At 45.1% G+C, this 16,855-nt stretch overlaps 1 protein-coding gene across 2 annotated transcripts; it reads left to right on the top strand.

Moving 5' to 3' along the window:
• The first annotated feature begins 423 nt into the window (after window positions 1–423).
• appa (amyloid beta (A4) precursor protein a) lies at window positions 424–16,855 on the top strand. 2 transcript variants are annotated; one of them, XM_027291686.1, is made up of 16 exons: window positions 424–597; window positions 2,261–2,390; window positions 2,642–2,754; window positions 2,875–3,065; window positions 3,379–3,704; window positions 4,209–4,376; window positions 8,044–8,177; window positions 9,135–9,209; window positions 9,308–9,466; window positions 9,577–9,705; window positions 9,791–9,890; window positions 10,654–10,866; window positions 11,013–11,066; window positions 12,237–12,328; window positions 13,673–13,819; window positions 14,256–16,855. In XM_027291686.1, the coding sequence occupies exons 1-16, from the start codon at window positions 448–450 to the stop codon at window positions 14,355–14,357; spliced, it is 2,283 nt and encodes a 760-aa protein (XP_027147487.1). In that variant the 5' UTR covers window positions 424–447; the 3' UTR covers window positions 14,358–16,855. The 2 variants fall into 2 exon arrangements, with proteins under 2 accessions (XP_027147487.1, XP_027147488.1); XM_027291687.1 differs by lacking the exon at window positions 4,209–4,376.

A 16,855-nucleotide genomic window follows, 5' to 3' on the forward strand; every position in this document is an offset into this window, starting at 1 on the left:
TCCATCACTTCTTCTTTTTTTTTGCGCTTGTTTTTCCAGCATTCTCCAGCAAAGATCTTTTGCACATTTGACAACTCCCCGCGGCAAATGTGAACAGAGCGTTTTGAGCGTGCTGCAGGTTAAGAGTTTTGATTATAGGAACGCAGGAATCAAAGCCAGAATGTTGATGAAACTTGGGAAAATTTTGTTCCCACCCTTCATTCGCCAACACCTCATCTTTGGCTCTCCTCCTCTTCTTTCCATCCTCTCTCCCGCTCCTCTCATCTTACTCTTCATCTAACGCACTAATCTCCTCTCCCGGCCCCCTTTCTATCTAAGTAATAAAATTTAATTGCATCCGTCTTGCCTTTTTCAAGCGCAAGTGCTCAAGGAGTTTAACACGAGCGGTATATCTCATTAAATCTCTCTCTCTCTCTCATATCTGTCTAGGTGCCTACAGATGTTTCTATGGGTCTGTTGGCGGAGCCCCAGGTGGCCATGTTTTGCGGTAAACTCAACATGCACATCAACGTGCAGAGCGGCAAGTGGGAGCCGGACCCCTCGGGCACCAAGAGCTGCATCGGCACCAAGGAGGGCATCCTGCAGTACTGCCAGGAGGTAACGTGTGTTTGTGTGTGTGTGTGTGTGTGTGTGTGTGTGTGTACAACTGTTCATTTCCCCCGCAGAATCAATTAAATATCATTTTACTCAGTCGTATTAATCCATCATTTAAAGATGATACGAGTTTTATTGTATGAAATCAGCTGAAGGAGGTGTAGGAAAGGTGAGGGTGGAGAGGGGGTGTAGATGCAGATATATTTTGGTATCAGGAGAGATTAGTTAGGTTAGCATGGTCATTTCCTCTCGGCCCATTTGTAATCATCATTTCCAGTGCCTGTCATGCACTCAAACGGCTCTCATTTGGCCACGCGTGCCATGATATATGGAATACTTAAACAGTAATTACCCAGTGTTTATTTTGTTTTGAGTGAGCAATAAGCGCGGATGATAAATTTTTATAGTTGTGACACTTTAGTTGGATTTTTGGGTCGGATAATTTACACTTCAGCCATAAAGCCGACACTCTCAGGGCGAATTACAATGACTGAGCAGGTAGCAGCACAGTTACTTTATTGAGAAGACTTTAACGGAGTACAGAACAAGCAAGATTGGATTTTATTTTATTATTATTTTTTAACATTTCCAATTTATTTCGGTATGTTCGGGCAAGCGAGAACACTTTTCAAACGGAAAAATGTGAAATGTGACTTTCAAAATGAAGTTTTGTGGATATTCAAGGGCAGTCTAAAGTATTTGAGAGAGTGAAAGAACACAAAGAAGTGAGCGGGTTACAGAGGCTACAGGCAGATTTGTTTTCGCTCACCAAAATCCCCAATTTGGCAGCATGACACAAAGCCAAAGCTCTGAAAACAGGTCCTTGTGACCTTGCCTTAAAAGCTTTGGATGGCTTTTAATTAGGCAGTGTGAAGCTAACCAAAGCAGAAGTACAGCACAGTGTACTTCCACACACTCTGTTGTGTTTGTCTAAAGAAAACCAAAGCTGTAATCATAGCTGACATGAATAAATTGGGATTTTTCTCCAGTTACAGCAGTCTCCTCTAACCGTAACACAGCATTTCTTTGGGGAATATTCCAGCAGACTTTCGCTGCACAAATTCACCACGTAACAGAAGTTGTCTGATAAGAGGTGATGTGTAATGAGATTTCTCTGAAAATCATGTAAAACAGACTCAAAAGGGAAAGACAAGCTCTTCGTTTCTATTGTTTTACCACTGATAACAAATCCGGCGATAACAAACAATCAGTCTCAGGTCGTGGGCTCTAAACATTTTGAACTTCAAATATCTAAAAAGAAAAATGGGGAGAACTTCCTGATGCAAAGCTAGGAAACCAAGAAGGTTACAGAATCATCATCTGCATTCAGAGAGGCTTGAAGAGGGGAGAGGAAAAACAGAAGAGGAGGTGTCGTGAAAAAGAATGAGGGGAGAGGTATTTGCAGAGGGATGACACGTCGACTCAGAATTTTGTGCAGAGGCAGATGTCATGCATGGCTGGGAGGAACGCAGAGGTAGACACGACAGAGTCTGCCAGGCTGAAACAACATCAGGAAACACTGCAGTGGTGTAAATGTTGAGTGTGGAAAAACACAAATTTTGTGAGCGAGGGAGCAGAATATGTAAACGAAGGAAGAATCTTTGAAACAAATATGCCTCTAACTATGTGGCTACGAGTTCAAACATTTATAATATTCTGTGCGTAGGTGTACCCAGAGCTCCAGATTACCAATGTGGTGGAGGCCAACCAGCCAGTCAGCATCCAGAGCTGGTGCAAGAAGGGGCGCAAGCAGTGTCGCAGTCACATGCACATCGTGGTGCCGTACCGCTGCCTGGGTGAGTCCCACACACCGATTCAGCGTTCGCTTGAAAGCATTTCTCGAAAGCGGTGTTCATTTTTCTAGACAGCAGCAGAAACAAAGAGAAGATCACAGGCTACAAGAGTAACCATAGCAACTAAGGAGTTGTCGGCGTCAGTCGAACTGTGTCTTCAGTTCAGTCTGTCAGACAGCAGGCTGGTCTGAAGCTGCCCACCATGTATGAATTATAAATATGGATTTTGTTTTCTTTTTTCTTTTCTGCTGCAGTGGGAGAGTTCGTGAGTGACGCCCTGCTCGTTCCTGACAAGTGCAAGTTCCTCCACCAGGAGCGCATGAACCAGTGTGAGAGCCACCTGCACTGGCACACTGTCGCCAAGGAGGTGAGACCACACACTCACACACACACTGAACCTCGGTTTTGGCGCTGCACATCGTGTTGTGTTTGAAGGGCCTTAATGACCAGCAGGAACTAGTCACTGATCTATTCCGTGTCCTCGTAGTCTTGCGGAGACCGCACCATGAACCTCCACGACTACGGCATGCTGTTGCCGTGCGGTATCGACCGTTTCCGCGGAGTGGAGTTTGTCTGCTGTCCCGCGGAGGCAGAGCACGACGCCGACAGCGCCGAGCAGGACGCCGATGATTCCGACGTCTGGTGGGGCGGAGCGGAGACCGACTACTCTGACAACAGGTACGCTCGCACACAGATAAATGGTGGCAAGGCAGCAGCAGAGTAATCCATCAGATTTCATTTTCAATATTGTCGTGAGGATAAAATTTCTCTCCTTGGGAGCAAACTGCAGGTTGGTGATAATTTAAAGTCTGTCCTTCCCTCCCTCCCATTCATCCTACTTGTCTTCCTCATTTCATCATTCCTCTTTCTCTGTCACCTTTCCTTCCCCCAATTGCTCTTGTTCCCTCCATATGTCTCTTTACTCTGTCCCTCCTTTACCTCCATCCCCCCCCTTCAATTTTCCATCAATGCCTCCCTCCGCCTCTCCCAGCATGGTGCGGGAGCCAGAGCCAACAGAGCAGCAAGAGGAAACCAGGCCATCTGTGGTAGAGGAGGACGAGGAAGAGGAGGAGGCCGTTGAGGAAGACGACGAGGAAGAGGAGGAGGAAGCGGACGTGCTAGACAACGACCAGGATGGAGACGGAGAAGAGGACGAGGAGGTGACGGCGGAGGACGAAGAGTTGGAGGAGGATGAGGAGGAGGAGGAGGGAGACGACGACATTGTGGACGACAGCGACGACGAGCCCACCACCAACGTCGCCATGACGACCACCACTACCACCACCACCACGGAGTCTGTGGAAGAGGTTGTCAGGGGTGAGTCACATTTGTGTCTAATTTAGTTTTTAGGTTTTTTTTTTCATGCGGTCCTTGAAAAGTCTTGGAAACGTTCGAGGGTTTTAAAGAAAATACAGTAATCAGATGACGTGATTAATGTGGCACGAGCTTGTTAGTACAACATACAAAATGTGTTTTCCCTTCATTTTTTATGCTTTGCTAAACACAATTGAACTCCATGTTTTTCACCAATTAATTTCCTGCTGTCATTTTTCTCATTGTGCTCGTTTGTCATCTCAGAGTTTTCATTAGCTACGTTCCATTAGAATCAGAATAGGTTGTTCCAGCATTGTTTCTTCATTTTCTCAGCGTTAAATTGCTCTTCAGTTCAATTCCAAGCAGCATTAATAACGCTTAAAGCTAGATTTACTCACAAGTATTATAAATGTATGAATATGGCATATTTTACAGGTGAACGCACAGCAACAAAAAGATGGTTTATGGTTCACGAATGTTGATAAGTGTGTGTGTGTGTCCTCCAAGATGTGTGCACGGCCAACGCAGAGACTGGTCCATGCCGGGCCATGCTGCCCCGCTGGTACTTTGACCGCCAGGAGGGCCGCTGTGCTCAGTTTATCTACGGCGGCTGCGGAGGCAACAGGAATAACTTTGAGTCCGAGGAGTACTGCCTGTCTGTCTGCAGCAGCGTCAGTAAGTCCTGCCGGTTCGCAGCTGACCTCAACCAGCAGCTCGCTGGTCTGAACCGCCAGTTTGTCTTCTTAACCCCTCGCTGTCCGCTAGCTGCCAGATGTTAACGGCTGCTCGGAAGTTCCTTGCTTTGGTGTGCTTTCTCTTCTCGACCTGTCAGCTCCATTCCTGGCTAACCTTTACCTTTTGTCACTCACCGTCTCTGTGTGTCCGACACGTAAATGTTTGTACTAAAAACAAACTTTGCTGTAAATCCCTTGTGGATTCTTAAAGCCACTAACCTGATCGTCTCAGTGTTGCTTTTACTTTTCACACTTTCTGCACTCAGATCGCGGTGACATTTTCCTGTTGTTGCGTTTTGAACGCTCTTTTGTTGAAGCCATCGCGAAGAAAAATTTCCTGGAGCTTCAGTGAGGAAACCCTAGATTAAATTTAAGTGAAACACAGATTCATTTTTAAGGATAATTTGCATAACTTTTTTCTGTAACTCTTTGCATTGCCATGGTTACAGTGTTGTTGTCCTGTGGAGCACACACAGTAATTTCTATGATTACAGTCATTTCATGTGCATCATCTTACTATATTACTTTAACAGGAATACGAGCGGTAAAATCTTTCAGGCAGGAGTTATTTTGCAATAATCCTCACATCGCTGCACACACCCCCCACACATTTCTGACCGTGTTGCAGGCTTGCTTACATTATTCCGTCCTCAAGGAAATCACTCCAGGTTAATTTATTACTTCACTTAAATCGGGTGTCAAATCACCGTGCTGCAATCTTGAAAATGCAAAATGTTTCCAAGGTAGCAGCGAGGAAAAGGCTCATCAATACATCGTCACACACACACACACCCGCAGTGCACCTGCCTTCTACAACATCACATTGTGCTGATTGATTATCAGTGGCAACACGGGAAATGAGGATTTTGCTCAGTGGGTTTCCCACCTCGTTCCTCTGTTTTTTTCTATTAAAAGACTTTAATAATCATAATCGAATAAGTTTACACAAGAGCAAATTGTTAAAAATGAAAGCGTTGAACGATACAAAGGAGCAAACACATGAAAAACGCTCGACAGAAGGCGAGACAAAGGCCAGTTTGAATGCACGGGTCTTGAGCTGGGACGGGAAGTCTACAGGAAGAGCATTCCACAGCGTCTGAGCCTCAAAGGCACAATCACCTGCTTTCAGTCGAGCACGAGGGACAACCAGGTCAGAGGACCTACCGGTGCTATAAGGATGTAGCAGATGGCTTGACCCTGCAGGGCGCTATATGCGAAAACAAGAACCTTAAAGTCACAAAATGAAATGGGTCCAATTTCAAATCGGTTAGCAAATAGTACTCGGTCTTGGTTGAGTTACTGTTTTTCCCCTCGTGCTTCTTTTTTTTTTTTTCACTGCCAGGTGTGTGTGCACAGAGGTGGGGGTTGTGTGTTACAGACGAGTGGAGGAAGACGGTTTAAGTGTTTGGCTCTGATGCTGATTTCAGCGTTGTGTAAGGTTCACTGACCTTGCTCGATAATGTGTGTGCGTCTCAGTCACGAAGTGCATGATCTACCCTACAGCAAAATGGAGTCGTGCAATCTCCATCTCCCTATATTTGGATCTAATTTTATCCACGGCGTGTGTGTTTGTTTGTGCGCGTGTGTTTTTAGGTGTGAAAATGCATGTGTGTGTTTTGGTATGGGATTTCTGCACGGCTGAGCATAGTGGAGGTGAGAAAGTGCTGCAGTGTCTTTTTTTTTTTTTTTCTCCTCTCTCACACCAACACACAAACCCACACACACACATCTGTACTTCCGTGTGTGGTCAATTCACCGTCAGCCTCTGTGTGTGTGTTGTGTCAATTAGCAGCTTTTTTGTGAATATAAAGAAAATGATAATTACAGTAATTTTCATCCGGAAAATGTCACTTTTCCGTCTTCCTCTGCAAGTGTTGCTCTAGCAAAATATTGATTCTTCGTTTGTCCAGTTAATGAAAGCTTTTATTGTTCTGAAAGGTTCTGCTCAGGAAAGTTCTGCAGCACTCAGGAAGTGAGGCACTTCACATTTTGACCAGCTACAAAATCAAGGCTTTCACACAGGCTTTCTACACAATTAACATTCAGTAGTTTAATAATGAATAATTGATATTTTGGACCATCACCTTGCATCATCACTGACAGCTGTATTGTCTCTTAATTACACGAGCAAAGTACTGCATTGTGGCATTTTTAGCTAAAGGTCTACATGCTTTTTTCGTTCTATTTTACCATTTTAAGGGCTTTTCAAATGCACATTGGAGTACTGAAATAAATGCGTAGAAGTCATACAGTGCACTACAACAATAATAACTTTATTTATATAGCACCTTTTTAAAAACAGAGTTTATGAAGTGCTTTGACCCTCAAGCACAAACAGGATACTCCAAACAAAGCCAAGAGACCATTAAGATTTAAGTACACGGACAATGAAAGATGTGCAGTGAAAGAAACATGGCAGTCTAAAAGAGAAATGCAATACAACAACAACAATAATAAGATAAATCGAAGTATAACTAAATGTGTTTAAGCCTTATCTCCTCAGGCACGTCAGTCCAAAGTCAAGAGGTCCTGATGGCAAAAGCACGGTCACCTTTAGATTTAAGCATCGACTCTGAAACAGCCAGAAGGGACCCGCCTGAGGATTTAAGACCACAGACTGACTCATAAGAGGTCAACATCTCTGCTATGTAGCCTGGAGGCAGACAGAGACATGTTTTAAAGATGATCAGTGAAATCCTCAAATCAATTCAGAAACGAACAGGAAGCCAGTGAAGAGAAGCGTTCTGAACTAGACGGAGGCGAGAGAGTGACTTTTGGTTCTTGGGTTAGCAGTGAAAGGGTCAGTTCACCCAGTTATATAAAAAAATAAACTCCCAGCAATCTCATTCACTTCTACCACATCTATCAAGAAACATCCCTGCTATTCTGGGTAAGAGCCGATCAAACCAAAGCAATAATGTCTGCGATCTTTTGTGTTCTGTGGATTATCCAGAGTAACAAGGACACGAGTCAATGTTGTGAGCACACCAGGATAAATTCCATTCACCACCTCCGATGTGTTTGGGTGGAGGCAGGAATCTTGAAAAACACTCGGCTTAGGTCAAGGCGATCAACATCTCTTGTGCAGTCATGCGCTCTCATCACGCGTAACCAGTTTCACATGACGCTCGACCTTCTCACGCACAACGCCGACCACTTTTGATAGCACACTTGTGATAAGATAATCAACTTTCCTCTGATTTAAAATCCAACGCAATCGCTGGTCCGTTTGTAATGTTTGCTGGTAAGTTGAGCACACTTGAATTCTTTCTGAGTGTTTTGGCACAAAAGCCTGAAGTTCTATAAATGAGACAGGGGTTTTGTGTCTTCCACAAAAGATTAAGGGTGATCTCAGGCATTCACTTGTTTGCTTTTGGAAGGGTGGAGGCTTTCAGCTGCAGCTACTCTCTTGTTTTCTTTCTCTCCTGATATCACACTAACACCATTATCCCATTTTGGACTTGTTGTGTTTTGTCTTTGTGTGTGCTGAGGGCCTTTGCCGTCGTCCCAGATCAGCCAAAAAAAACAAAAAGCTGCTCCACTGAACATCTTTTCACCTTTCCAACACCACCTCTTTTTTCCTCTCTCTACCTTTTTATCTCACGCAGTACCCACAGCCACTCCCAGCTCCCCCGACGCCGTGGACCACTACCTGGAGACGCCTGCTGACGAAAACGAACACGCCCACTTCCAGAAGGCCAAAGAGAGCCTGGAGGCCAAGCACCGCGAGAGGATGTCACAGGTAATGACGGAGAGGGAAGAGGAAAGAAGGGAAGGAAGTAAAGGGAATAAATGGGGAGGAAGGATTTTAATGTTTTTTCTTTTTATTAAAATCTGATCTGCAGTCAGTGCATACACATGAATGGTTTCTGGTAGAGCAAAGAGGAAGATTTTCTTTGTAGCAGGGTGAGGACAAAGATATGAACAGAAAACAGAGGGAGAAAAGGTGTGTCAAGTAAAACGAATAGGTGCGTTTGTTAATCCCTCCCGGGTGAGCCGACCGAGCCAATTCAGCTTTAATTGTATTCTTTAATCGAGAGGCTCGCTCTCTGGAAAAAGAGCCAGATGGTCCCCTGCAATGTCACAGAATGCAAAGCTCCAGACAAGAGCGCTAGCAACCCCTGTGTGGCTCGAAAAGCCTTGTTTTTCTTTTTGCCAGCATCGGTGCACCGCTCTGGATAGCTGTTTGTTTTGCGTGGGTTGCTACAGGCGCAGTACCGTCCGATTTTACACAGTCGACTTCACCCTTACAGATACTGTTTGGGTCATGTCCTGAGCGGCATTAAAGAAGCCACCCAGCGAATTGGAGAGGATGGAGCTGAGGTAGGATGTACAGTCTGTGAGCAAGTCGCATCAAAACAAGAACAAAAAGGGAACCGAAACCAGTTTTCTGTCATACTGCGCTTGACCCATCATGTAACTCCCACCGTGATTAAAAAGCAGAACCTCCCTCACATCAACAATCTCAATCTGAAAGGATTATTTGCACAGACAGGAAGGATATTCACCCACCAGAGCCCAGATGTTATCTTTTTGTAACCATGTAAAATGTCTGTGAGTGAGTTTCTTCCGTACAGACAGAAGTCAAAAGATCAGATTGACACCACAAAGAGCCACTCAAGTGTAAAATCAATCTGCGCTAGAACACATGCACAAGCAGATTGTAGAGTAATAATTGATGTTTTTCCTTCTTTCTCAGGTGATGAGAGAGTGGGAGGAGGCCGAGAGGGAAGCTAAGAATCTTCCACGCGCTGACAAGAAGGCCGTCATCCAGGTGAGACATGCACATACTGAGCATACACCATCCAGATGTATGTTTTCTCTCCTTTTGGTGATCTACATGTTGTAATTTGTGTGTGTGTGTGTCAACAGCGTTTCCAGGAGAAAGTGGAGGCCCTAGAGCAGGAGGCAGCCAGCGAACGGCAGCAGCTGGTGGAGACCCACATGGCCCGGGTGGAGACTCTGCTCAACGAACGCCGCCGCCTGGCACTGGAGAGCTACCTGACTGCGCTGCAGCAGGACCAACCCAGGGTACGCCGGATATCTCAGAACCACCAACATGGCTCCAGACAAGAGAAACTTGAGGTTCATCACGGTAAAATCAAATAATCATAACCACCTGACTCATCTGTGTCCTGTAGCCCCGCCACGTCTTCAGCCTGTTGAAGAAGTACCTGCGTGCCGAGCAGAAGGACAGGCAGCACACCCTCAAACACTTTGAACACGTCCGCATGGTGGACCCCAAGAAGGCAGCGCAGATCAGACCTCAGGTAGCTTCACTCACACAATTCCCCTTTTCACCACATTCCTTTTGACAAAGCCGATCCAATTTTAAACACACATGTTGTGTAAAAGGTGCTGACCCACCTGCGTGTCATCGAGGAGCGCATGAACCAGTCTCTGGGACTCCTCTACAAGGTGCCCGGTTTGGCCGACGATATCCAGGACCAAGTCGGTGAGTTAAAAAAAACTGTAGAAGTGCAACTGAGGAAGATGAAAAGGAAGTTTTTAGCTGAGAGAGCAGTTCAGGAAAGGAGACACGAACCACATCTTGTAAATATGAGCTTTTTTTGTGTTAACCCTGGCATGTGAAAGATATAAGGGAAGACACTCTGTCCTGATTTTGCTACATGTAACAGATTGAATCCTCTAAACTCCAGCCTCCAGGAAAAATGCATTTTTTTTGTGTGTTGATAAGGGCATTGGAGCCGTTTGGCCTAATTCTTCTGTTCAGATTCAAATGAAACTGTTGCCGGGAAGATAAATCCCCTTGCCCTCCCTCCCTCCCTCGCCTGCATTTGTGAGGTTTCTGTGGGTTTTTTGGGGTTTATTGGAGTTGTGTGCGTCACACAGCCATCTGTGTCTCTGTCTCAGAGACTGTCTGTGCTGCTCGGCAAAACACACACACAGGAACAAACATACACAGGAGGAAAAAACAGAGATCGGTCATTGCTAGACACCAGATCTATTAAAAAATAGAGCTAAACAACATTTCTTGGAGCCTGTCTGGCCCTCCTGACATTTGTCAGAGCAGAAATATAAACACATCAGCAACTTGAAAGTTTTATGTTTCTGAGTACCAAAGCAGTCATCGTTTCTTTCATCATGGAGATGCTGAAACTAAAAACTAAGCAGACACGAGAAGTTTGATGAGTGAAGGGAAACTTTCTCTCGTCTCCTCTGACCGCTCTCCTTTTTACCTCATTGTGTCCATCCAGAGCTCCTGCAGAGGGAGCAGGCGGAGATGGCCCAGCAGCTGGCCAACCTGCAGACGGACGTGAGGATGAGCTACGGTAACGACGCCCTGATGCCCGACCAGGAGCTGGGAGACGGCCAGACCGACTTTTTGCCCCAGGAGGACACTCTGGGATTGGGGGGAATCGGCTTCATCCACCCCGAGAGCTTCAACCAGCCCAACACTGAGAACCAGGGTACTCACTGAAGCACTTTGATTTTTACTACATTTTGGTTGCCTGAAAGTCGATGGAAATTACACCCATAAATGTCATGCAGCAATATGAAATCCACTTTTCTGTTTTTATGCTCTCTCTCTCTCTCTCTCTCTCTCTCTCTCTAGTTGAGCCAGTGGACTCACGCCCGAACCTTGACAGAGGCGTTCCCACACGGCCAGGTTGGTCTATTGTTCCAAATGCTCTCTCAGTATTGTGATAAGTATTTATATCAGATGGATACAGTTTAAGGTCTGCACATATTGTGCTGTTGCTAGGTTACTGACTTTTAAAAGTGTTCTTAAGCAAAGCCCCTTATCGATGTTTGCCCACTTATGTGTAAAGAGTTCTTGATGAAGGAATACACCCTCTGGTGGCAATACTAGAGGAGCTGTAGTCTGGTTTTAGGCAGCCACACATGAGCCAAAGGGCAGTAATAGTTGTAAACAGATGATTAATTATAAAAGTTCAGTCTTTATAAAGGGTTTAGAAGTTGTAACTAACGACTCTATTCATGAATCAGTCTTTGATACTTTATAAACGAGTTATAAATTCACTTAATTTCATTATCAGACTGATAAAATGTATTTAAATTATCAACTGATAAATCATCAGCCTCTATATATAGTCTATATATTTTATATATATCCAAATTGATAAAACCATTAGTAACCTTTAAACCCAAAATAAAGGGTGCTCGATTAGAGTGCGGTACAAACATATGTACTTTTGTTTTTATCTGCTTTGCTGATATTCCATACGCGTGTTTTGTAGTATCGTATTAGTCAAAAGTTCAACGCTTACATTTACGCTCACTCGAGGTTGTTGATGAAAGATGGAAATCCTTTTTTTCCCCCAGTGTGTTCTGACATAGCAAACGCATGACTGATCAGCTGTAGCAACTATAGAGGACGGAAACAAACATTCAGACATCCTTTGCAGAATTACTCGAGTCGTGACGCGTATACATGGAAACGTGGCTGTTATGTGTTTATGTTCCAGGCTGACAAAACAGATTTGTTCAGGTTATGTTACATTTTCTTAAAACGCAAGATTGTTTTCAAGCACAGACAGTATTTTTCCACTCTGGTTTTATTTGTACTCAGTCGACTGCTCTTGACCTCCATTAAGGTGCCAGCTGTGGAGACTTGTGATGCAGCTGCAGGGTCTGTGCGTACAGATATATGCTGCGCTATATTTATATATATTCAATTCATACCGGTGTTCTCTGCTGTAGTCCAGCTTGACTGTGCGAGTTTGATTCCACCAACTGTGTGTGTGTGTGTGAGAGAGAGAGAAAGCAGCTGAGTGTCACCATCCATAATAGATGGTACTTTTCGTTCCCTTGGCAGTGACTGGAATGAAGATGGAAGCTATTCCTGAGCTGCGGATGGAGACGGAGGACAGACAGAGCACTGAATATGAAGTTCACCACCAGAAACTGGTAAACAAACACACACAAACACACAAAGCAGTGATATGCCGACTCATTTAAAATTCACTGATTCATTTATAAGTGCCTGCCGGTGAAAAACACATACAGAAATAGACACAAACACACACACATTAAGGTGCGTTCACTGACATATGTAAGCCTGCACTCTGCCCTCTCTTCCCCACAAACGCACCGTCAGGTCCACGTCTCCACTATGTCCTCCTGGTAAACTCCCAAGGTTGTCACCATGGAGACAGGTGTCCATGGAGACAATCGCTATAATACGTGCGTCACGCTTGTCTGCTCCTTTCTAAAATCCGCTGTCCTCTGATCAGAGTTAAGTTTTCGTGCCGCCAGTATCCCTAAGTATCCTCCTGGTCGGCTCTAACCCAGTTCTGCATTCACTCATTAATCTCATCCTGTGTAATGCCAGCACAAAAACCTCAATCCACCCTCAAAATCCAAATCCGCGCTCCTTATTCCTCTCACCTAAAGGCTTTTAATCTCTTAATCCCTACATTTTATTACATATCACATTTCTTGCATTCACAATGAGCAGTCAGAGTGTCAGGCGGTCTCCTTAACTCGACTCCTTAATTTGATATTCGCCGTAACCTCAATCAGCCTTCTGCAGGATTATTCTGGCGGAGGCTCGCCAGCCTTCACACTCTCTGCAGCGACGACAGCAGGGCTGAGATTTCAAACTGCATCCCTGTTTAGATGATCTGCAATTTTAGTGCTGTTTTGATGTTTGTGCCAACCGACTAGGTTTCTTTCCCATTATCGCCGCTGGTGTCAGCACAGGTAGGCATCGGGAGCGGTTATTGTCGCTCTGCATGAGAGTTGAGTTCCACAGAGCGACATAATGTACGACAGTGCAGCCCTCCATTTGGTTTCTGTGTCTTTTTAGTATTGTGTTGTAAATCACCTGACAGCCAAAGAAAGAAATTAAAGTCTCTACCAGGAAATTAGAAAAAAAAGTCCCCCTACAGTCGCTGTAATGCCCGTTTATGGTTTTATATCCCGTCTTTGTTTCCCAGCAGTTGTTTCCGAGCTAAATTTGACTCTGTAATGATGGCGTTCTCAAAAATGACAAAAGATTACACACAGCGTGCGTGCTGCAAAACGATTTGTATAAATGAAGACTGTAAAGAAGCAGAACTAAATGGGCTGTAACCCTGAGGGTCACCAGTGTTCTCTCCCTCTTACACACACTGAAACTACACCCATTCCTCACGAACACGCACCAACACCGCGAGAGAAACCGCGTTACGTAATGTCCTCTGGTTTGGTTGTTGTCGCCACGTGACGGGGCGGGTCACCTGACCACCATCTGCCCTCCACCTCCCGCAGGTCTTCTTCGCCGAGGATGTGGGTTCCAACAAGGGGGCGATCATCGGCCTGATGGTCGGAGGCGTCGTCATAGCAACCGTGATCGTCATCACCCTGGTGATGCTGAGGAAGAAGCAGTACACCTCCATCCACCACGGAGTCATCGAGGTGAGAAACAGCTGACCTGTGTGTGTGTTTGCGCGTGTGTGTGCAAGCTGTTCGACACGCAGTGAGTCTGGTGTGTGGGAGGCATGATGCCGTGCACATGTATGCACGCGTGCGTGCAAGCTGTTTTTTTTTTTTTCTTTCTTGAACTCGTGCCTGCGTAGACGCATACATGTGGACGGTACTGTACACTCAGCAATAATTACATCTGCTCACTGAATATAATTAGATTAATGCTCATTACAAATTCATTTCCTGTATTCCTTTTTCTAATTATCCTCGTTTATCATCTCAGAACTTTCATTAGGCGTTTAATTAAAAAACGACGCAGTTGTGGCAGCTTTCTTTCTGCATTTTCGTCAAGTACTCCTCAAAAAATCACCCCGAAGAAGCATTAAAAGGGGGTTCAAATCTCTCTCTCTCTCTGCCTCCCCTCCAGGTGGACGCCGCCGTCACCCCCGAGGAGCGCCACCTGTCCAAGATGCAGCAGAACGGCTACGAGAACCCGACCTACAAGTTCTTTGAGCAGATGCAGAACTGAGGAGAATCACACGTCCACACACACACACAACATTAACACACACACATACACACACAAACATCTCCCCACCCTACGCATCAAACACCTCCCCTACCCCTCCTAGCCCCACCCTTCCTCCCTTCCTCTCCCCCCGCCCGCCCCCCAGACGAGCCCCACGTCTCCAAAAAAGGGCAGCGCGGCTTATATGATTTGACTGAAATAGTCGGTTGCGAGCGTAGCCGGGGTTTTCCTTTCGTTCCCGCCTGGGCGGACACCGCGTTTGCACCAAGTTTGTTCACTTTACCGGAGCGAGGCGCCTTTTAATTAAAGAAAGGCGTTTTTATACGTCGCTCCATCTGGGCCTGCTGATGTATAGGAGGGGGGAAAAACAGAAAGAAGGCCCCGCCCAGTGCATCGAAACAAACCCACTCTTCAGGGGAAAGAAGCGTGCTCTCGCTCCACACTGATTCAGGGCCAGTGTATAGTTGGAGGTGTTGTTTTTCTTTTCTTTTCTTGGCTTGGGATGGTTTTAGGTGTGTCAGCAAATCTGACCACTGATCAGAAGGAGTTTCGGCGCACGCTGACCTGGGCGTCGTTTACAAAAATCGGCTGCAGAATCATTGCGAAATCATTTCCAAATCATGACTCGGCGTTTGTTTCTATCACATTCTTTGTAATGATTATACGAGCTTAAATCGAGCAGGGTGATGTTTCTAAACGAAGCCCAGCGTTTCCCCACAAACTGCACCACTACTGCACTCACTCTACAGTCTACACTGGAGTATAAGTGAGCCTCCCCTCCCTCCTCTTCCTCCTCCTTCTCCATCCCCATCCACCCCTCCATCCTCTTTTCTTTGCGCATTCTTACGACAGCTGGGCTGTGCTAAGTCACACAAGGCTCTTAAGGATATCTGGAGATGCTGATGATTATAACGAATATGTCGACGACGACGACGGTAGTAATTATGTATTCCGAATGAGCTGTTTTTTTTTTTATTTTGGAGTTTTTCTCTTTTCGTTTCCAAGTTTTGTTTTTCAAAAAAGAATGAAAACGGAGAAAAAAAAAAAGAAAAGAAGAAAAAAAAAAGAAATCCTAACAAGTCAACCGATGTAAAGTCCTTTTTTTAAATTGCGTGTAATGTTACTGAAGTAATGCTGAAGTCTTAGCTGTTCCTATGTAGTGCATGACAACAATGACAACAGGATTTGGAAAAACAAACACAAAAAAAAAGAAAAAAAGAAGGTCTTATCGCTGCTCTCTCTCTCGAGATCCTTTCTCGCGTATAGATTGTCATTCTAGCAAGATTGTACATTTAGTATCTTCTCGTGATCACGTGACTTCAAACTGATGAAAAATATATATGAATCTAGATGAACGGGCTCTGCTTTGATATCATGTAAAATACACATTTAAAAAGAGATCTGTGATTTTTTCGAATTTAAGTGTGTTCTTCATTTCTTGTCTTTTTTTTTCTTTCTTTTTGCTACGTTCCTGAAGCTGCAGGAGGAGGGGGGGCCGGCTTCATCTCTGTTTGTATATTGATTCTCATTCACTGAAATATATTGTTCAAAATCCTCAGAAATCACCCCCTCTTGATTTTTTTCTTTTTCATTCTGTGTCTGTTTTTTTGTTTTTTGAAAAGGGCATGTTGTGGGTGTGAAGGTTACGTGGAGCAGGGAGGGGAAACATGGGAGCAATCCAGTTTGGGGGATGGGTTAGGATTATCTCTGCCTGTACGCGTGTTGTCATTTTCGATCTGGTGTTTTTCGTCCAGTTGTAAGCCGACGCCGTCTATTTCTTTTCTTTTTTGGGTTTTTGTAATCACTGTCACTGCTGATAGAACAGGTGGAGTGCTGAAAAGGATGGAGGGCGAGGTAGAGAGGAAATGACTTGCAGTTCCGGATGGATAGCCAGCCAGGCAGGCAGTCTGTGTATATATAATGGATTTTCACCCCCTCCCTCCATCGCCTTCACTTCCCCTCCGGCATGCCGCTCACCTCTCTGCCATCAACGCACACTTGATTCCCTAAAGGCAAGAGCACTGTAGTCTGTATATAGACGATAGGCGTTCACCATCAAGAGAGGGAGGGAGAACCGAGAGCCAGGCGGGGGGGGTGAATGCAGGCATCCTAGACAAGAAGCCCCCCCCCCGTTCATCGTCATACAGTCAGCTCACGCTAAAGGTTTGCCACCATCTCAACTCGACATGTAAAGAAATGCAGCGTGACCTCTCGCTTTGCTATTAAATCTAATAGCGAGTCAGATCCACGAGGGAATGGTGAGTGGAATGTACATATGGAGGCGGCGGTGGGGTGGGTCCTTGGTTTTCAGAGGGTGCTCATTAGAAGCCCGACAGAGGGCAGTAGAGTAGAGGAGGAAGCAGGATTTTCTTTCTTTTTCTGTGGATTATATATTGGTTTTGTTTTCCACTGTGTAATATTGTGCAGGCCATTTGCATTGACTGGGAAAACGCTTTCTACACTGTATTCCATAATAAAGTTTTGAATGTACATACAGA

This window comes from Larimichthys crocea, chromosome XIX (assembly GCF_000972845.2).
Source record: "Larimichthys crocea isolate SSNF chromosome XIX, L_crocea_2.0, whole genome shotgun sequence".
Lineage (NCBI taxonomy): Eukaryota > Metazoa > Chordata > Actinopteri > Sciaenidae > Larimichthys > Larimichthys crocea.

Bases quoted from the DNA above. Each gene is read 5' to 3' on its own strand.
- appa (XM_027291686.1), top strand. From the start codon at position 448: ATGGGTCTGTTGGCGGAGCCCCAGGTGGCCATGTTTTGCGGTAAACTC. The intron at 3,066-3,378 runs GTACGCTCGCAC...CGCCTCTCCCAG, and splicing joins ACCGACTACTCTGACAACAG to CATGGTGCGGGAGCCAGAGC. The intron at 13,820-14,255 runs GTGAGAAACAGC...CCTCCCCTCCAG, and splicing joins TCCACCACGGAGTCATCGAG to GTGGACGCCGCCGTCACCCC.